The sequence below is a fragment of the Branchiostoma lanceolatum genome, chromosome 3, assembly GCF_035083965.1.
Source record: "Branchiostoma lanceolatum isolate klBraLanc5 chromosome 3, klBraLanc5.hap2, whole genome shotgun sequence".
In the NCBI taxonomy this organism is placed as follows: domain Eukaryota; kingdom Metazoa; phylum Chordata; class Leptocardii; order Amphioxiformes; family Branchiostomatidae; genus Branchiostoma; species Branchiostoma lanceolatum.
This window is the reverse complement of record NC_089724.1, coordinates 26,666,550-26,684,727: the sequence shown is the minus strand read 5'-3', so window position 1 is coordinate 26,684,727 and position 18,178 is coordinate 26,666,550. Positions and strand designations below refer to the sequence as shown.

Genomic DNA, 18,178 nt, shown 5'->3' with positions numbered 1-18,178 from the left:
GCCGTGTACCGATCCATTTTGGCGTTTAAACACCGAAATTGCCGCCAGAAATACGGAAAATATCGCCCCGAAAACATTCCAGCAGACGACACGGCATCATGGCCGCCTCATTAACATATGGCCTCATTAACATATCACGCATGCGTCCTGGGACGAATTGCGCAACAATAATTTTGACCCTTGACCCCGACGATGTGGCAACACTATGTTACTTCCGGGTTTCGGGGGTTACGCGGGAGTGAGACGCGTTCGTGCCGGAAATACCCCCAGCGCCTATATATAGGCGGTCCGCAGGACCCGCACATTATACGTAGCGCCTATATATAGGCGGTCCGCAGGACAAGGGTTAATGGTATCCGTTGGGCCGACTGCTATGAGTGCGATTTAGTCACACGACAGGCTACATTAGCCTCTAACTCTCTAAGCATATTTTCAAACTTGTCTCATGGGCTTCGAGCCATTCAGTTTTCCTTTATTTTGCATAGGGGTGCCTAGAGAGAAATCCCGTACACACGGGCTACGCTTGTCCTTGATTTAAATGCCAGAACAGCGTCCTTGCAGGAGACAGTAATTCAAGACGATTGTCTGAACCAGGATTTCATCGAACAATTAGAAGACAATCATGCCTCACAGGTCCAGTTTTGACAAAGGCGTGAATAGATAATGGTAACAATCTACTTGATTTTTGTTCAGCAGCCAACATGATCATCATAAATGGCCGACTTCCAGGAGACCTATCCGGTAAATTTACCTGCCACAAGTACAATGGATCTAGCGCGGTTGATTACTTCATTGTTAATTCTGAAATTCTCCCCAAAGTCCAATATTTAAAAGTGAATGATCTATCTGTGTTTTCAGACCATTGTCCCCGTTTATCAAACAAGTTCAAATCCTCTGTCGACCAAGTGCGTCTGGGATATTGACTCAAAAGCAAAATTTTCAGAGAGACTGACACGCTCCATGATCCATCAACATTTGTTTGTTTATAGATAAGTCATTCTGCACTGTGGACAGTGCAGTAAAAAAAATTGTCGGCATTATGACACATGTGGCCGAAAAATCCCTACGAAAAATCACCTTCAGCAACAAAAGGAAAAAGAAATAGAAATGTAAACCATTATAGTACACCCCATCATGCGCCTCTCTAAACACACAAAATCAATAACTTAGCTTCTCAGTTATGTCCATGGAGACTCGATTTTCGCCAAGCATATTTCTTCAATCAAAAAATTTACAAGAAGAAAATCAAAACAGAAAAGCGACTTTTCAACGAAAGGAAATGGCACAAGCTGAGTAAGCTCAGTAAAGAAAATCCACAAAAGTTCTGGAGGGAGTTGAAGTTACAAAAGCAGGATGAAAGTGATAAACAGGACATACAGTATGTATGATAACATAAGCCCCGAAGATTGGAGAACTCACTTCAAAAATTTCAATAACCTTGTTGAAAGTAACAAATCTGATAAAAGATTTTCATCAACATGTTTCCCAGGTGAATTCTGAACTTTTCAAGAAGACGAACGAAAACACTGATACCCATTCTGTAAATAACAAACCGACAGTCAATATTATTACAGACAACATACTCTAACCTCTCAAATAGAAGTACCCCCTGGAATATAAGTACCCCCCGGAAAAATCTTCAAAATCTAATAAAAGTACCCCCTGGAATAAAAGTACCCCCCGGAAAATGTTAAAATTGACATGTAAGCTATATATGTCTATGTTACTCATACGTGTTCTCATGGTATATGTGTGCATCTTTGACACTGTTATTTGCAATTAGGGATATCAATGGACAGCAGATAAAGCCAAAAAATCCTTTGACACTTTTAGTTTGGAAATATAATCATTGTTACAATGTAAAACAAGAAGGCTGTCTAGTTCCAAAGTAACTGCAGTCATTTTTTGGGTTACATGCAAAATTGCATGTTGGAAAAATCTACCTGCAATTTGATAAATCTAAGAGACTTTCTTACCTGGCTGAATAAATCTACTCTATACTCTACTCTACATACTATATACTTAGTATATAGTCAGTTGTTGACACAAAAACTCTGAATATTACAAGTTTAAAAAGAATAAAAATTTTAAAAAGAAAATTGAAGAAAAAAATAATAAAAACTTTTCAGCTTAGAAAATTCACAATGTAGCTAAAACAGCAAAACAATAACTTAATTTTGCCCGTAGAAATATTCCCTGGTATACGATCCTGGAATTATTAAACTGCAATGTTTACCAATGTAGCTAGGTGGTGTTGTCATTCTCTCGCGCGGTATCGCGAGATTTAGCGGGGTTTGGACAGAAACAGTCGCCATCTTGTTTGTTTACTCGTATCCTCGCCGAGCGCTGCCGTATTTTCGGACTGATTTTTGCGTTTCAGACACATAAAAACAAGTTGACTATGGGTACAAAAGAATGAAAAAGTATCGGTAACTCATTGTTTTATTTGGTTGGACGGCGATTTCCGAGATTCAATAGACCCCTTTCCAAATACCGCGGCCATTTTGAATCTAGCGCGAGCGCGCGTGGTTCGAGCTCGGGAAAGCGCGGGAAAAGTACACACCCGGTAAGTCCGAGCCAGCGGTAATGGCGTCCTCAATAAAAAGCAGCGTTGAGTCATCTTCGGCGGCGAGATGTTCTCCTCCTCGGTGAAATCCATCGATATATTTGCATGGCACAAGTAGATGATATAAGTGTTGTGGACACTTGGACTCGATATCGGCCAGTAAAATTGTGAATTTCTGCTACTTTTCCAGTTCCTGCCGGGATGTTGAGCGCGCGCTACAGTTATAGAATGCTAATATGTTTACACCGCATGCTTGTAGTTTCCCTAGTAATGTTAGCTTAAGTCAAGAAAAATCCCACAAAACATACACTTTTCGGGCTGGGATACTTATAGCTACGTTTAGGTATGAATATAACTCTTGAGCCTTTTGGCTGTCGTGACAATGCCAACATCATCTTGAAATTACGTTAGTTTGAGGGAGGGGCGTGTTTTCTGTGCAGCGTTACATCGACTTCGCTCAGCAATATCTTATATTCTCGCCAAATGAAATCTTGCAAAACGTTAGAAGATAGGCTTGAGTTCAATGTCCTTTTGGGTACAAATTTGGCAGCATTCCGGCGGCTTTTTGACGATATTTTAGGATGCCAAGAATTTAGTCTTGAGGACTCCAAGTACGTGAGTGAAGGTGTGTTTTCCACTGTATCTGACGTTTCTTTAAATCATTTTGCGAGGCAATATTTCAGATATCTGTTGCCCGGATGAAAACCGAAAAACGTTTAATAGTATTGACTTGAGGACTGAAGGACCTCATGCCGGTATTTTTCCTTTTTTTGTGGGGTTTCATCCTGTGGAAATCTAAAATATTTCCGTGAAAAGTGATGTAATGAAACACGCCCCCTGCTTTCACTCACGAACTTCATCAAGCTAATCTTGGAACTAAAATATTGTCAAAGTCAAAAGAGCCACCGAAGTTCCGTCAAATTTCTACTCGCAAAGCCCTCAAGCCCATATTTTCACGTTTCTGTAATATCATCCGACGGAAATTAAGATATTACGGCGCAAAGTGAAAACACTCCATCTTCACTCACGTACTTTAGGTTTTGATATTTCAGAAAACTCGTCAAAAGAAGCCGCCGAAATTCTGCTAAATTCCTCTCCAAACTGACTTTAAGCTCAAGCCTACATTTTCACGTCTTTTTTTGTTGGATTGCATTCAGCGGAAATGTCAAATAAATGCCATGCGAAGAGATGTAACAAGAAAGAAAGGAAAAGCTAGACAGAAAAGAAAGAAAGGCTAGACAGAACACACAACCCCCTCTCAACGCGCGTTTTCCCAGGCGAAGTTGGCATCGTCCAAAATTACGGTCACAACCGGTAAAATTCTGTATATTTCTATTTAAGTAGCTATAAGGATCCCAGCCCGAAAAGTGTATGTTTTGTGGGATTTTTCTCGACTTAAGCTAACATTACTAGGGAAACTACAAGCACGCGGTGTAAACATATTAGCATTCTATCACTGTAGTGCGCGCTCAACATCCCGGCAGGAACTGTGGAAAAGTAGTCGAAATTCACAATTTTACTGGCCGATATCGAGTCCAAGTGTCCACAGTAATATCATCTGCTTGTGCCATGCAAATATATCGATGGATTTCACCGAGGAGGAGAACATCTCGCCGCCGAAGATGACTCAACGCTGCTTTCTATTGAGGACGCCATTACCGCTGGCTCGGACTTACCGGGTGTGTACTTTTCCCGCGCTTTCCCGCGCTCGAACCACGTGCGCTCGCGCTAGATTCAAAATGACCGCGGTATTTGGAAAGGGGTCTATTAAAAATTCGGCGTATTTTCTGAGAGTGATAGCGCGCGCGTGTGTGTGCGTCTGTGGTTACCGGTGACTGTGAGTTAGCGCTCGAGTTCCTCGGCCCAATTTTTTCTACAAATTGTCGCAAAATAGAGTTCTCAAGCTCAAAATCTAGGTTGCATACGGCGCTACCAGGAGCTAGAAATGAGTTGCGACATTCAAGCAAATTGTGCTTGTGCCGGGTATTTTGAGTTCTGCATCAACATTTTATCCCAATTTCCTGATGATGATTCTGAAAAAAAAAATAAATGTACCGTCTAAAATAAGAACGTACCGGGCGGACTTTGAGGCGAAAAAAAATAAACGTACCGGTACGTTTATTTGAGAGGTGAAAGTAATGTACAATCTATAGAAACTAACAGGAAAACCTCTGGACTCCAACATTTCAGTTGAGGAAATAATAGAGGGGCTGGTTAAATTGAAATGTACTAATGTAGCAAAGCAATGGAACAGATTCTGTCACAAATGAAATGTTGAAATATAGTAAAACACAACTTAAACAACCATTACAAAAACTCTTTAACATAGTTCTTAACTCTGGAAATTTCCCACATCAATGGAGTCAGAGCATTCTTGTCCCAATACTTAATAAGAGTGGCAATGTATCAAACCCGTCAAACTATAAAGGAATTTCCTTATCTTGCATATGAGACGGTAGGTAAGCCGGGCATGTTGATCGGAGTCATAGACTCGTACTTGCCAAACTGTTGTCTAATGTAGCATTAATACCAGAAATACATATGCAGCTCTAAATAATGCTTGGTTAGTGCATACTGCCATGGCTGTCCAAATACCAGTCTCTCAATGATCTAGCAGCCATGCCTTGGACCAAGGCTTGAACCAATTAGTTGGCATCTTTCCAGCATTAGTGCTTTCTGCCACAGCCTTTATTAGTCATGCTTGACCTATACATTAGCACCCTGCAACAACTGGGGTTTTTGACAAGGGTGGACTGTAGTTAGGGGGCAGAGGGTTAATTTGGTGTGACCACCCCCACTGGCACTAGCCAGGGGAAAGGGTTTCCACTTCCCCTTCAGTCCAAGAAGAATGGGTGATGATGATTGATGGACAGGGGTGTATGCTGGCATTAATGCTGAGTTCAAAATGGAGCAGAGGGAACTCAGTATTAATGCCCAATGTGCTCCGCTAAGGAGCGCGTAGTGCGGCATTAATGCTACATTAGACAACAGTTTGGCAAGGCGGCGGTCGGGAGAACACCAAAGAAGCAGCCACTGCTGGCAGGCCAAATGCACTTGAAACATTTGACAACTTTCAATGACAATTGCACAAACGTTTCAGAATGAGGAAAATATGCTTCTATCGCTAGCACAGGCTTATTAGCATATCATTATCATGACCTCCTAAGCGTCGCCAGAGCCGGTTTCCTCTTTACACACAGAGAGGAACCGTCACGGCCCCCGCTGAAACGGTGCAGACCGGGGTTGGGATGTGGTCTGGGTGGGTACCACGAAAAACTGATCTATGACGCTTATATGCTCAAGACCGGTAACGATAAGCAACACAGGTCGGTTAAAGTGACTCGGTTCGGTCAAAGTATGGCAAGTCTAAAGCGGGCCTGACCCTCTGATGAATGGCCCATAAAATCAATTATAAAACTAGAGAGGCAACATTTGCGGGCAAATACAACATATTTCACCCATCATCGCCTTCCCCATGCAAAATGTGATCAATCACACACATAATGAACCATTCCATAGACACATCAACCGAAAAAAATGGATTACCAGTCCAAAATTCAATTTTTGAAAATGCAAGATGCAAGGATGGCCTTTTTTGATAATCAAAATGCACATTTGTGGCTTCGCTACCATGATACTTAAACCAAATGACCAGAAATTTGGTATGAAAATGCCTCTGATAGATACTCACAGGTCTTTCTTTGCAATTCAGAATAATCAAGTCCCTAGCTTTCTATTCGAGAGAAAACTGGTGATGGCTGGTTAGATAGCACACGCCATGACGGTATGTAGATCAGACCGGTTCTCTCTCCACACACACATACACATTCACTCACAATCTTACCATTTTTGTACTTAAGAGCAAAAATGCAAACATAACACTTTGAATCTTGACAGTTTTACTTAAGCACAAAATTGAAACTTAACACTTGTCTTCTCCCATTCTCTTATTATTTCCTCTATGTAGATACGAATACTGCGAGTTGAATCATTTCCATGTCAAACCTTTACCCACAAAATTATATTACATGAAGATTACATTGCAGAAAATCTACATTCATGTCAAAATATACATGTTTTCGGAATTGGCTGCAATCTATTAGTAATATATCCTTTTCTGGCTGGCAGGGTCTGCCTGCTTCTTCCACAGGCAGTTTCTCATGGATACCGAACAGTCAATGCAAAATATTTCAGAAACATATTCAAGGAGCGCCTTTAAGGCGATTTTCTGTCAAGCGGCAAACAATAAGAATCTTTAAGAAACTTGAAACATATTCAAAAATAAAAGCAGACTTTCATATGGAGAATCAGTATACAATGTAAGTAGCCAGCTGATACTATCTACCATTAACAACATTGTATAGCCTGGAACCTTGCTGCAGTTTGTACTAGATTAGAACAAGTAGCCAGCAGTATTTTGCCTTACATTGTACCTGTTACAATTGTTGTGCAATAAACTTTAACTTGACTTGGACCATGATCTGCTTCTCTTCTCTGGTGGGGTCTGGAGGATAGAAACAGAAGAGTGAGATTTAGCATTTCAATACAGAGCTGAAACACTGATAAAAAAAACTATAGGCAGATATGAAATCTGTTCATGTGTCCAAATAAACATGCATGATTCCAGAATTACTTACAATCTCGTGTGGATGGCTGGGGCCAGATTTGTCTACTTCCTCCAAATGTGGTTTATCGCGGACCAGGTTCTGCTTCTCTACAGGAGGTCCCATCTAGAGAACACAAACAGGAGCGCAAGATTTAGCATCACAATGCAGAGTAGAAACATTCATCAACAATATATTTTGACCATACTTAAAGTATGGGCAAAATATAATTAAGAAATTACATTCAATTGCAAACTGTACATATTGTCTGTTGTCAGAAGAAAACATTACTTAACATTTAGTTGTGTTGGAGCAAGGAGGTTTTATAAAACCTCCTTGGTTGGAGATAATCTTCTCTTCGATGTCCATGCCAGACCTGTCTCTACATCTACATGTACGTGTAGTGACAGAAGACAACAGGCCCTACCTGTTGTGTGCCACGAGCATAATCTTTCAACTGCCCCTTATCATCTGAAAAGAAACAGGGACACTTCATTCATTCTTGTATACATTACTGGACATCTCTCAAAATGCTTTTCAATGGGAAAATGATACGAAATATGACAATGACAGAAATATGAAAACACACATATTGTAAGGAAAATAAAGCCAAATGACCTGAGATTTGTTATAACACTCTAAAAACACAATCAATGCGAAAATGATACGAAATATGACAATGACAGAAATATGAAAACACACATATTGTAAGGAAAATAAAGCCAAATGACCTGAGATTTGTTATAACACTCTAAAAACACAATCAATGCAAATGACAAATTGGCAGTAACAATAAAGTATTGACACGAATAGTTCTTAATCTACAAGGCTTCCAATCATGGAACATCCACCAAGCTCCCCCTTAAGCAGGTCTTCCCAATGTTCCCATCCCCCACTGAATGTGCCTGGTGGGAAGGTGGGAAGCTGTCACAAATATGCCATTCACAGGCTTCCACTCACCAGGCTCCCCCTTGCCAGGTCATTTTGGCAAGAGCCAGAGCGGGACCCTTAGTCGTTCCCCATCCCCCTTGCCACCACCAAATGTGCCGGGTGGCAAGGGCCGGGATGCTGGCACAAATATCATTCACTGGCTCCCAGTTATGGAGCACTCACCAGGCTCCCCCTTGCCAGGTCATTTTGGCAAGAGCCAGAGCGGGACCCTTAGTCGTTCCCCATCCCCCTTGCCACCACTAAATGTGCCGGGTGGCAAGGGCCGGGATGCTGGCACAAATATATCATTCACTGGCTCCCAGTTATGGAGCACTCACCAGGCTCCCCCTTGCCAGGTCATTTTGGCAAGAGCCAGAGCGGGACCCTTAGTCGTTCCCCATCCCCCTTGCCACCACTAAATGTGCCGGGTGGCAAGGGCTGGGACGCTGGCACAAATATGTCATTCACAGGCTTCCAGTCATGGAGCATCCATCTAATCTCCAAGCAGATCTACACGGTGCCAAAAATCGTATATGCTAGCCAGAGAAGCTACAGTCAGCCAGACGGTGCGGACTGGAGCTTCTCTGGCTAGCATATATGATTTTTGGCACCGTGTAGATCTGCTTGGAGATTACATCCACCAGATCCCCCGTTGCCAGGCTATTTTGGCCAGAGCCAGACCAGGACCCTTTGTCCTTACCCATTCCCTTTGCTACCACCAAATGTGCTTAGGGGCAAAGGTCGGACGCCGGCGCAAATATATCATTCACAGGCTCCCTGTCATGGAACACTCACTGGGCTCACCCTTGTCATCCAGATTGAGAAGGCTGGAGCTGGTACAATACAAGTACAATCTTATTCCTTTGACTCTTGAGTACTAATGTATATGATCACAACACAACGTACAGTACACAGCATCATGGTAGCTGTAGAATGTCTGTATCACACCATGATTGACAACAGTTTCAAGTGGTGAAATGTACACATGGTCAATGAGAGTTCCTTTTACAGTTGTAGCAGCCTCTATCAACTGTTTGAAGCCATTTTTCATCAAGAATGATAGGATTGATTTGTTTCCACTTGAAATCAAATTCTCATTGAAGTCACCAACAATCACTGTGTTATTTCTTTCTACTGCAGACAAGTGCTCCAACAGTTTCTCCAAACCGGATATGAATAGTTTTTTTGGGACTTTTGGTGGTCTATAAACTGCTACAATGAGATGTTTCATGGGCATGCAGTCAGCAGAAACTTGAACCACCTCACATTCTAGGCCGATGTCATTTGGAATGGGAATTTCAGAACACCTGTATATGTCACGGACATATACTGCCACGCCTCCACGAGGGGAATCAATTGTCCTATTAGAACCGTCCTCACAAACATACTCACTTGACCTGTCTTTGCGAAACATGTTAAAACTCTCCAACTGCACCTGAGACGACTGCACATTTTCTGACAGCCATGTTTCAGTCAGGCATATGATATCAGCTGTAACCAAACAAGTTGACTTCAGACTTTTTAAGTGACTTACAAGTCCTTCAGTATTGTGATGGACAATGTTCAACCTCAACACCTCATTTACAGCTCTGTCCCAAACATTTGTAAATGGGTTGGATAGATATTCGAAGTGCATCATCTTATTGACTGCCTTCTGCACAGCCTCATCACAGTAGATGGACTCCTGCTTATAGTCTGTGATGTGAAGACCGCCTATGGAACATACCCTACTCAATGCAACATACGCCATACCTGATGCAAACATTTTTTTCATCGAGACAACCACTTCAGGAACAGTCATGCCCTGTACTTTGTGTACTGTACAGGCCCAAGCTAGCTTGAGAGGAATTTGGTAACGTTTGGCTTTACTCAACCTCTTCAAGTTGTCCTCAATCTGATGTATAGGCACTGAATTTTCAGGTAGACTGCTTGGAACTGCACTTTTTTGTCTTTCAAGCGCGCCTGCATTCGGATGATCAAACTGCACAAAGACAGTCCCAACTTCATTTGCATCATTCTGACCACCTGTTACACCAGTCACTGTTCCAAACGCACCATTCACTAGACCATCCTCAACATTGACATTTCTACAAAGCATGACCCTAGCACCAACCCCAACTTTGACCACATCAAGGAGGTCCTGTTTTTCTCCTTTTACTTGAGGTCGTCTTGACATTGAACCTGTGGTGAGATCTTTCACAAAATCAGAGGCTTCAAAGCATCTTATATCTGAACACCTGAGATTCAACATCTTGTCATTATGGTCTGCGGCAGCATCATTTCTGGAAAAGATGTGAAGTGCATCCTTAGGATAATCATCCGATGCGAAGTCTACAGCTAAAACCCTTGATGCTAAAAGTTTGTCATCTTCATCTGAAAGTTTGTCTTCTTTTCTCTTCACCCTCATTCTATTCAAAAGCTTTGCAAAGGAAGCGTCATCCTTCTGCCTCATGATTTCCTCAAGTTCAATAACTTCAAAGATTCGACTCCACAAGTCACCAATTTCTTCTTCCTTGTAGAGACTTCCTCCACTGACTGGAGGTATCTGATACATGTCACCCACTGCCAAGATGCTTACATTTCCAAAGTCTGCATTTGGCCTTCCTTGTGTCAGCTGACGCAACCTACCGTGGATAAAGGACAGTAGCTTTTTGTCGACCATTGATACTTCATCTACAATCACAATTTTCAGGCTTTCAAACTGTGCACGCAAAGTGTTAAGGGTACTTTCAGCAAGGGGTTGATACTTGCTGGTCATAACATTCAGATGGAACGCATGGTGGACAGTGCTTCCACCAATATTGAATGCGGCAGTTCCGGTGGGTGCTGTAAGAAGGACAGAGACATTATCAGGGTTTTCTTGTATCTGTTGTAGTAACCTGGTAGCCTCATAATATATGCATTTGATAAGATGGCTCTTTCCAGTCCCCGCACCACCCGTTACAAAAATATGGAAGGGATCTGGTCGCTTTCCCTGTGCAATGTCCATACACCACTTACGTACAAAATAGAAGACCTTCTGTTGTATTGGGTTGAGCGACTGCATCATGGGGATCGCATCTTTCGAGGAGACTTTCGCCTGGCAGCCTTCTAGGGTAAAGCTTCCTTCTTTGGATTTGTCAGTTGTTGCTAGGTCAGGGATGTCATCCTCTGTGCCTTCATTACCCTCATTCGCTTCATTTTCTTCTCTCATATTTTGACACTCAAGTCTTTCTTGCTCCAGTTCGGGGAAGATCTGGGCCCATACATCTTCTACATAAGTACCGTTTTCTACATCTTTGCGTGCCTGCTCAATTTCTTCAACATTTTGCTCAAATTTGCGCCTATTCCCATTCACAATGACATTGACCCTATCCTCCGAGACTGACAAGGGAGCAAACCCATCAGAGTAGAATTCTTCATACTTTGCAAATGGTGGTGGTTTCAACTGCGTGTCAATGTAGTGTGGCAAGTACAACTTGAGCAATGTCAAGTAGAATCGCTCTGGCTCTTTCATTCTACTAAATTTGGCATAACGGATGATTGCAGGCTTAGATCTTGTACGTTTTTGTACAACCCCCAAATTATCCCTTAGCACATGCTTTGCTACTCCTCTAGAAGATTGCTCGACATTACTTTGTTTGCCTGAACGAGAAACGACACGATACTCAGAGACAAACTCTGCAGCACACATTGATCGGAAGGGTTCTTCTGGTGGTCTTGCCTTGTATCGATCCATAATGCTTGGCATCCAGATGCTTGCTTCATCACAGTTTCCCTCATTCTGAAGCTTTTGAATTTCCGCCAAAGGTTTTGACAAGCGAGTAGCTTGCTCATCTGTTGGTATGAAAGTGACTGCTCTGGAACAATCCTTCAACTTAAGGCTACAGACTCGATACACTGCCTCCTGGGCACTCACTTCCCTATGGTGAAGGTAGGCACTGCCAACTTTTCTCATTTCTCTCAGTACATCCTCATTGCCTTCCCTTGCCTCTTTCTGGGCCTGTTTGAGTAGCTTTCCCATTTCTCTTTCTGCTTTGCTGATATATGATACAATGTACCTGACACAACTGTATGCATCGAGAACAAACTGGATGTCCATGTTACCATTCCAAGCCCGGAGTAGATGCGGATTGTAATTGTTCACCCATATGTCCTTTGGCTCACGTCTGAGCACTACCTGCTTCCTGGTTGCCATCAAGTTGAAAGCGTCACAGAACTGTGCTGTGGTGAGATTTGCCTCCTTCAAGATGTCATCAGTGGAGCACTTTTCTGGCTCTGTGGTCTTGTCCAACACGTCCCAGAACTTTTTGAGGACGACCTCAGCTTCCTTCTTTCTTCCTTTGAAAGCTGCCATTTCTTGATCGGTTAGATCCTGCAGTTTCACGGGGTCGCACATAAATGTCTGCTTCACTGGAGGTTTTGGAAATGCGAACCTACAGACCTTGCCACCTTTCTTGCAAGATGATGTGTGACCTTTTCGGTGCATTTGAACCTGACTAACTATGTCAAACAACTCTTTATCTGTCTCTGAGTCCGGAAGCTGACTGCACACATACCTGTCCACAAAGGAGCAGACCTCCTCGTCAGAATTTACGTTCAATTTTGGCGCATCTTTCACCCAAAACAAACAGTGGATATGTGGACTTCCGCGCTGTTGAAACTCTGTCCGCGTAAAGGTGTCTACGACTTCTCCAATTGGTTGCGATGGAGATTCAATGAGATGTTTAAAAAGCAGCTTGACTCTACAATCAAACATGCGAGCAGCAGTGACAGGATTACTTCTCAAAATGTTGCAACGCTCTTCCCACGACAACTCACTTACTGGTACGGTACCATGGTCTTGTCGAATCGCCTCTAAGACTTCTGGCCAGCGCAAATCTGCGGCAGAAAATGTTGCGAACCAGGTTGGAATACCGAGCTGTCTTATCATCGCGAACAGTTCATTTAGCGCCCTGTCCCAAAACTGCGGGGTGCCCCTGACTGGCTGCAGGAAGCGATAGCCTTGATCTGACTTAAGAATGTCACGTAAATCCTCTTTGTTTGACAACATGCTAGAAGATATTCTACGGCCATCACTTGTTGTAGGTGAACCTTTTCGCATAGATATGGAAATATTTGATTGTATGAAGTGCAGCTCTGTTACAAATTGTGCATAGAATATGTAGCTAGCGTCTCTCGCAAACCGTGTATCTGCACCCATAAGGCGTGCCTTGAAGTACTTACTAGGTGTAATACGCACATCACGATTATCATTAAAAGAAAACTTCCCAGTGGGAAATTGAACAGGGAACGACATTGCCTCTCCTCCAACCTCCTGGAATACAAAAATTGGCTTGTTTCCCTCTCCTGGAGCCACAGACAGGACGCATTCATCGTAGTGGTCAAGAAATTCCTGCCCTATGTCTACTGGTTGAAGGCAAGTGTCATGGGGCAGACCCCGCAAGCGGCTGTCGAGCTCTTCTTCCTCGTTCAGACCTGCTTCTTCCATTGCTTCATCCACATTCACCTGTTGAAGAATGTTGTCCATTTCATCATCTTCCATAGCATCTCCAGGTGGTCCTTCCATGCCATCCCCTTCAACACTGACAGACGCGAGGTGGTCTGGGGTGATACAAACTTCTGAGTCGTCCTCCTCTCCATGTTCAGCATCAGATGGTTCAAGAAGCCCTTGTTCTTCGTTCCAAGACAAAGCCCAGTCTGCGTCAATAGATGTACCAGTGTAATGTTCATGATTCTCCACAAGATACCTAAGAGCAACATCGACCCTCTTTGGACTGATTTGTCTATACATGTGATGGCCACTATACTGTAGCTTCTTCTTTAGTTTTACTTTGATTAACAGAGCTTCAGTAGGCATTCTGGGAAGGATTGCATGTGTTTGACTTACATCTGCTGGGACGCACACTACATTGCCGACAACACCTTTCTGGCCCCCTTTTGGGAGAGCGGCAATTTTCATAAATGGTATTCGCTTAGCTACGAGTTGTGACTCAAGAATGTTGAGACTTTTCAGCTCAGCGGGTATTTCTGGGAGTTTCATTTTATTACTTTGGGCCTGGTATGGAACTGCTTTCTTTGTCTTCAAATGCACGTCACAACAGTGACATATCCACTCTTTCCCCCTGGATGAATTTGCTGTGTGACACACATGTGGGCTGCAGTCTACATTGCATTGATGTACATACGTACCTGTAAGACAGTGGTGAACAGCCTGAACATACTTTGATTTGTTACAGATTACAACTTGTTCATGAAACAAAAGCCTATGACATACTGTACAAACAAATTCTGGTCCCTTTTTGCATTCCACTCGAAACTTTTCAATTGCCTTCTCTACATCTGGTAAATTCTTGTTTCTGTTTCTGTTAATCTGCACATTTCTTTTTTTTAAATCTCTATGATTTTGATCTGTATGATATCTATCCGTTTCATAGTCTCGCTTATCCTGGGCATGGTCTTCATCAGTGTGGTACCGCCCCTTCTTTCTATCCCGTTGGGCCTGGGCATACTTCTCATCCTGCTGGTATCGTTTCCTTTCTCGGTCCCGTCTGGCCTTTTTCTGGTCCTCATTAGCGTTGTTATTTACTTGTGTTGACTTTCTCTTGTTGCTGGCAACTTCTAAAGCCGCTGCAGCTTCTTCTCTGTGGCACCGTGACATACTCCTTGTCTGTCTTCTGCTGAAGACTGTTGCGTCCTCATCATCGTTATCATTCTGTAACATCTTTCTCGTGCTGCTGGCAACTTGTGAGGCCGCTGCAGCTTCTTCTCTGTGGCACCCTGTGATACTGTGTCTTCTGCTGAAAACTGTTGTGACAACATCAAAATGATTCCTGTCTTTATTGTGCAAGTATAAAGCATTACTAGTTTGTAATGTACTGTCACACCACGGATACTTACTCCATTCCCACGTATAGCCATACTCACTGTACACAAAGATGTTTCTTCCCAGCAGTAAAGACATCGCATTTACTTCTACCTGTGTGGCCCATGTACGAAGATCTGCTGGATGAGGGTTCAGCTCAGTTCGACCATCACGAGACAGGTACTGGTCCATGGTTCGTCCATTTGGCTCGAACACAAACCAAGGTCTGTAAACATCTTCAGACAATGTTGCCATATATTCAATCGTACGCTGCCTTAATATAGCGTGATACTTTTCTGTGCCACAAATATGGTAACTTATCGCCCTATAAAAACAATTCCCGTCCCCATCAATTTTAATGGGATTGATCGGTGGTTTGGAATCCAAAGGGACATCCGTTTGTTCAATATTGAGATATCGTTCAACAGGAAGGTTCAACTGACCTGCAAGTTGCAATTGATCATTTTCTGTGAAGGGCTTGAACCTGAAATCTCCAACCTTCGACTCCCCAGTAACCTCTAATTCCTGCTCCTCCCCCTCCTCCCCTCTTACCTCTAATTCCTGCCTACCAGCTGGGTCCTCCAATCTTACCTCTAATGGCTGCTCATCAACTGGCTCCTCACCTCTTACCTCCAATACCTGCTCCTTGGCCAGATCCTCTCCTCTTACCTCCAATTCCTGGTCATCAGCCGGTTTCTCTCCTCTTATGTGTAACTCCTGCTTGTCAACCCGATCCTTGATTTGCTGCTTTGCCTTCCACTCATTCAACCCCTTCAGTACTTTCTTACTCTTGCGTCTTGGCATTTCTGCTAAAAAAATGAAAGTACCAGAATGTACATTCTGAAGCAGTATAGAAATGTACATGCTAAAAGTTTAGAACCTCTTCGAAAATTATCTAGTCTCCAACTAAGCTCCTAGCATACTAAACATCACAAAGCACATGTAACCACAACAATGACGCATTTTAGAATATTTTCATGTTCATTCCGTGTCCTTGAAAATGTGGTGGCTTGTGTGGCAGTTTGTCAAACAAGCCCCCCCTCCCCCTCCCACAAAAATCTGAGGAACACAGGAAGACGTCACCATCAAAACAAAATATATGTCCTGGAGTTTATAACCATCATGAAACAGAAATGATACAGAAACCCCTATTTTAAGCTAGTCGTTTCTAACGTAAGACCGATTTCATAGCTACTAAAGTCCTGCATGTAAAGAAATAAGATGTCTGCTATAACTACGATACGTAATCAACATGATGAAGGGCCAAGCAAATTCTTACCTGATAAAAATAGTCGGCTATCTTACGAAGTACATGTATATGTTACTGAACCGTTGGTTCTTGAGTTTCTAGAGGGGAGCGTAGTTGGCTGAAGACTCTACTCTTAGTGTTCTCTACTCCACTCTAGACTACTTTTCATTTAATATACAAGTCCGACAAACAGAAAAGATGAGTGGTCCATGGAAATTTCCAACTTTGAACACAACAAAACGTAACAGACGAAATGTGACCGCGAAAAGAAATAAATTTTATTTATTTATTTTTTTATTGATTTATCTATTAATGAAATGTTAGGTAACCAATATTTACTAAAAATGTTAAAAGGTCCAGGGTGACACCCAAAAGTGTCATTTCTAACGGAAATCGGGGACTTATTGCAAAAACACTACGACGCTGGCATAGCACTTGGCTGCGGTCCCAGACCGCGAATTTTCAAATGTGTTAAATATTTTTTTATAAAACGAGAGCCGACAGAAACTATTTGGCGTTATCAATTAAAATAAACATGTCTATACGTACGATAACAATGTAGGGAAGGAATTCTGGATAGCAGGCACTTCTTACCTGGTAGTACTTTCCGATATCTGACGAGAAAAAAAATGTTGGTCTTGGCGCGGAATGTCGTCTGCTAAGAGTCTGCTAGCGTGCTAGTGATGAAAACAACAAAACGTAAAACGTATATACGAAACGTGACTACGAAAAGAAATAAAATTTATTGATTTATTTGCTCATTAAATCACAGATAAGCATAACTTACTAAAAATGTAAAGAACTGCAGAGTGACGGTCGTTTCTAACTTAGCACGGGGATTTTATTGCGAAAACACTACGACGCTGCGTATAGCACTTGCCTGCGGTCGCTAATTATGGAAAATTCCAGACCGCGCATGTTCAAATGTGTTTACTAAGCGATAGCCGACACAAACTATTTGGCGTTGTCAATTAACACAAATATCTCTATACGTACGATAATAATGTAGGGAAGGAATTCAGGATAAGCACTTCATAATACCTGGTAGTACTGTACTTTCTGCTATCTGACGAGAAAAAAATGCTGGTCTTGACGCGGAGTGTCGTCTGCTAGCGTGCTGCTGGTGGAAAATTCCGCAGAAGCTTTCCAACGAACCGACATGCAGCGGGGGGATGTGTATGCAAGTTCGATACTAAAAAGTGTTGAACCCGGAGTATAGCCTTTTTATTTGCATTTCATGATATAATATAGTATATGCACTTTATTAAATTCGTTTAGGCCTACATTCCTAAATACCTTGTTCTTATCCTATATGAAGAATATACTCAATCCCCCCACAATATCTGAATGGTCGCGTCCACATGCCGCGCGCCTATTGGTTCTCTCCGCAGGACCACGTGGTTACCTTACCTTACCACGTGGTTACCACGTGGTTATAGAAGTCAATATAAAGTAGCAAAACATCGCCCAGAAATACCAAAATAAATCATTTTGAAGTGGTGTATACAAAAATATGAACAAGGTTCTTTGAGTATATATGTTCAAGCTATCCACATACTGAATTTCGGATTATATGTTTTTGACACTAGAGCACAGAAGCCCCCCAAACACAGTTTTGGCCAGAAATTGGCACAAAAACCTCAATAAAATTTTTTTAAAGCCAGTTATCGAAACAAATGAAAAATCGTTAGTGGGTATTTGCCTCCTCTACCCTTATGCCAAATTTCAGGTGACTTAGTCCAAAAATGACAGAAATGAATCAATTTGAAAATTTGACAGGAGAAGAAACATGAGAGAAAACAATATATTCCACCATACTAGGGTATGGTGAAATATAATTATAAAATAAAGGTGAAGTGCATTTTCATTCTTCTTCAAGGGAACATTAGATATAAAATGGGGTGGTCAGAGAATCATGGGCAACTACTATTCATATGATTTGGTTGGAAAAATAACTCCTAATAGTAATACTGTCAGCCAATTTT

At 42.2% G+C, this 18,178-nt stretch overlaps 1 protein-coding gene and 1 long non-coding RNA gene across 10 annotated transcripts in view; both read right to left on the bottom strand.

Moving 5' to 3' along the window:
* The window catches only part of LOC136429332 (uncharacterized), a 33,820-nt gene that overhangs the window by 15,230 nt on the left and 412 nt on the right, over positions 1 to 18,178 (bottom strand). The window lies entirely within an intron of this gene.
* Positions 6,449 to 17,996, bottom strand: LOC136431246 (uncharacterized). 9 transcript variants are annotated; one of them, XR_010755000.1, is made up of 6 exons: positions 17,235 to 17,399; positions 16,788 to 16,870; positions 15,575 to 15,753; positions 7,598 to 7,641; positions 7,204 to 7,296; positions 6,449 to 7,070 (listed from the first exon to the last, which is right to left on the bottom strand). XR_010755000.1 is itself a non-coding variant. In XM_066422574.1 (6 exons), exons 3-6 carry the CDS (start codon positions 15,746 to 15,748, stop codon positions 7,026 to 7,028), a joined length of 363 nt encoding a protein of 120 aa, XP_066278671.1. In that variant the 5' UTR covers positions 15,749 to 15,753; positions 16,788 to 16,870; positions 17,235 to 17,359; the 3' UTR covers positions 6,449 to 7,025. The 9 variants fall into 9 exon arrangements, 2 of the variants coding, with proteins under 2 accessions (XP_066278671.1, XP_066278670.1); XR_010755001.1 differs by having other exon boundaries at positions 15,614 to 15,753; positions 17,235 to 17,395; XM_066422574.1 differs by having other exon boundaries at positions 15,568 to 15,753; positions 17,235 to 17,359.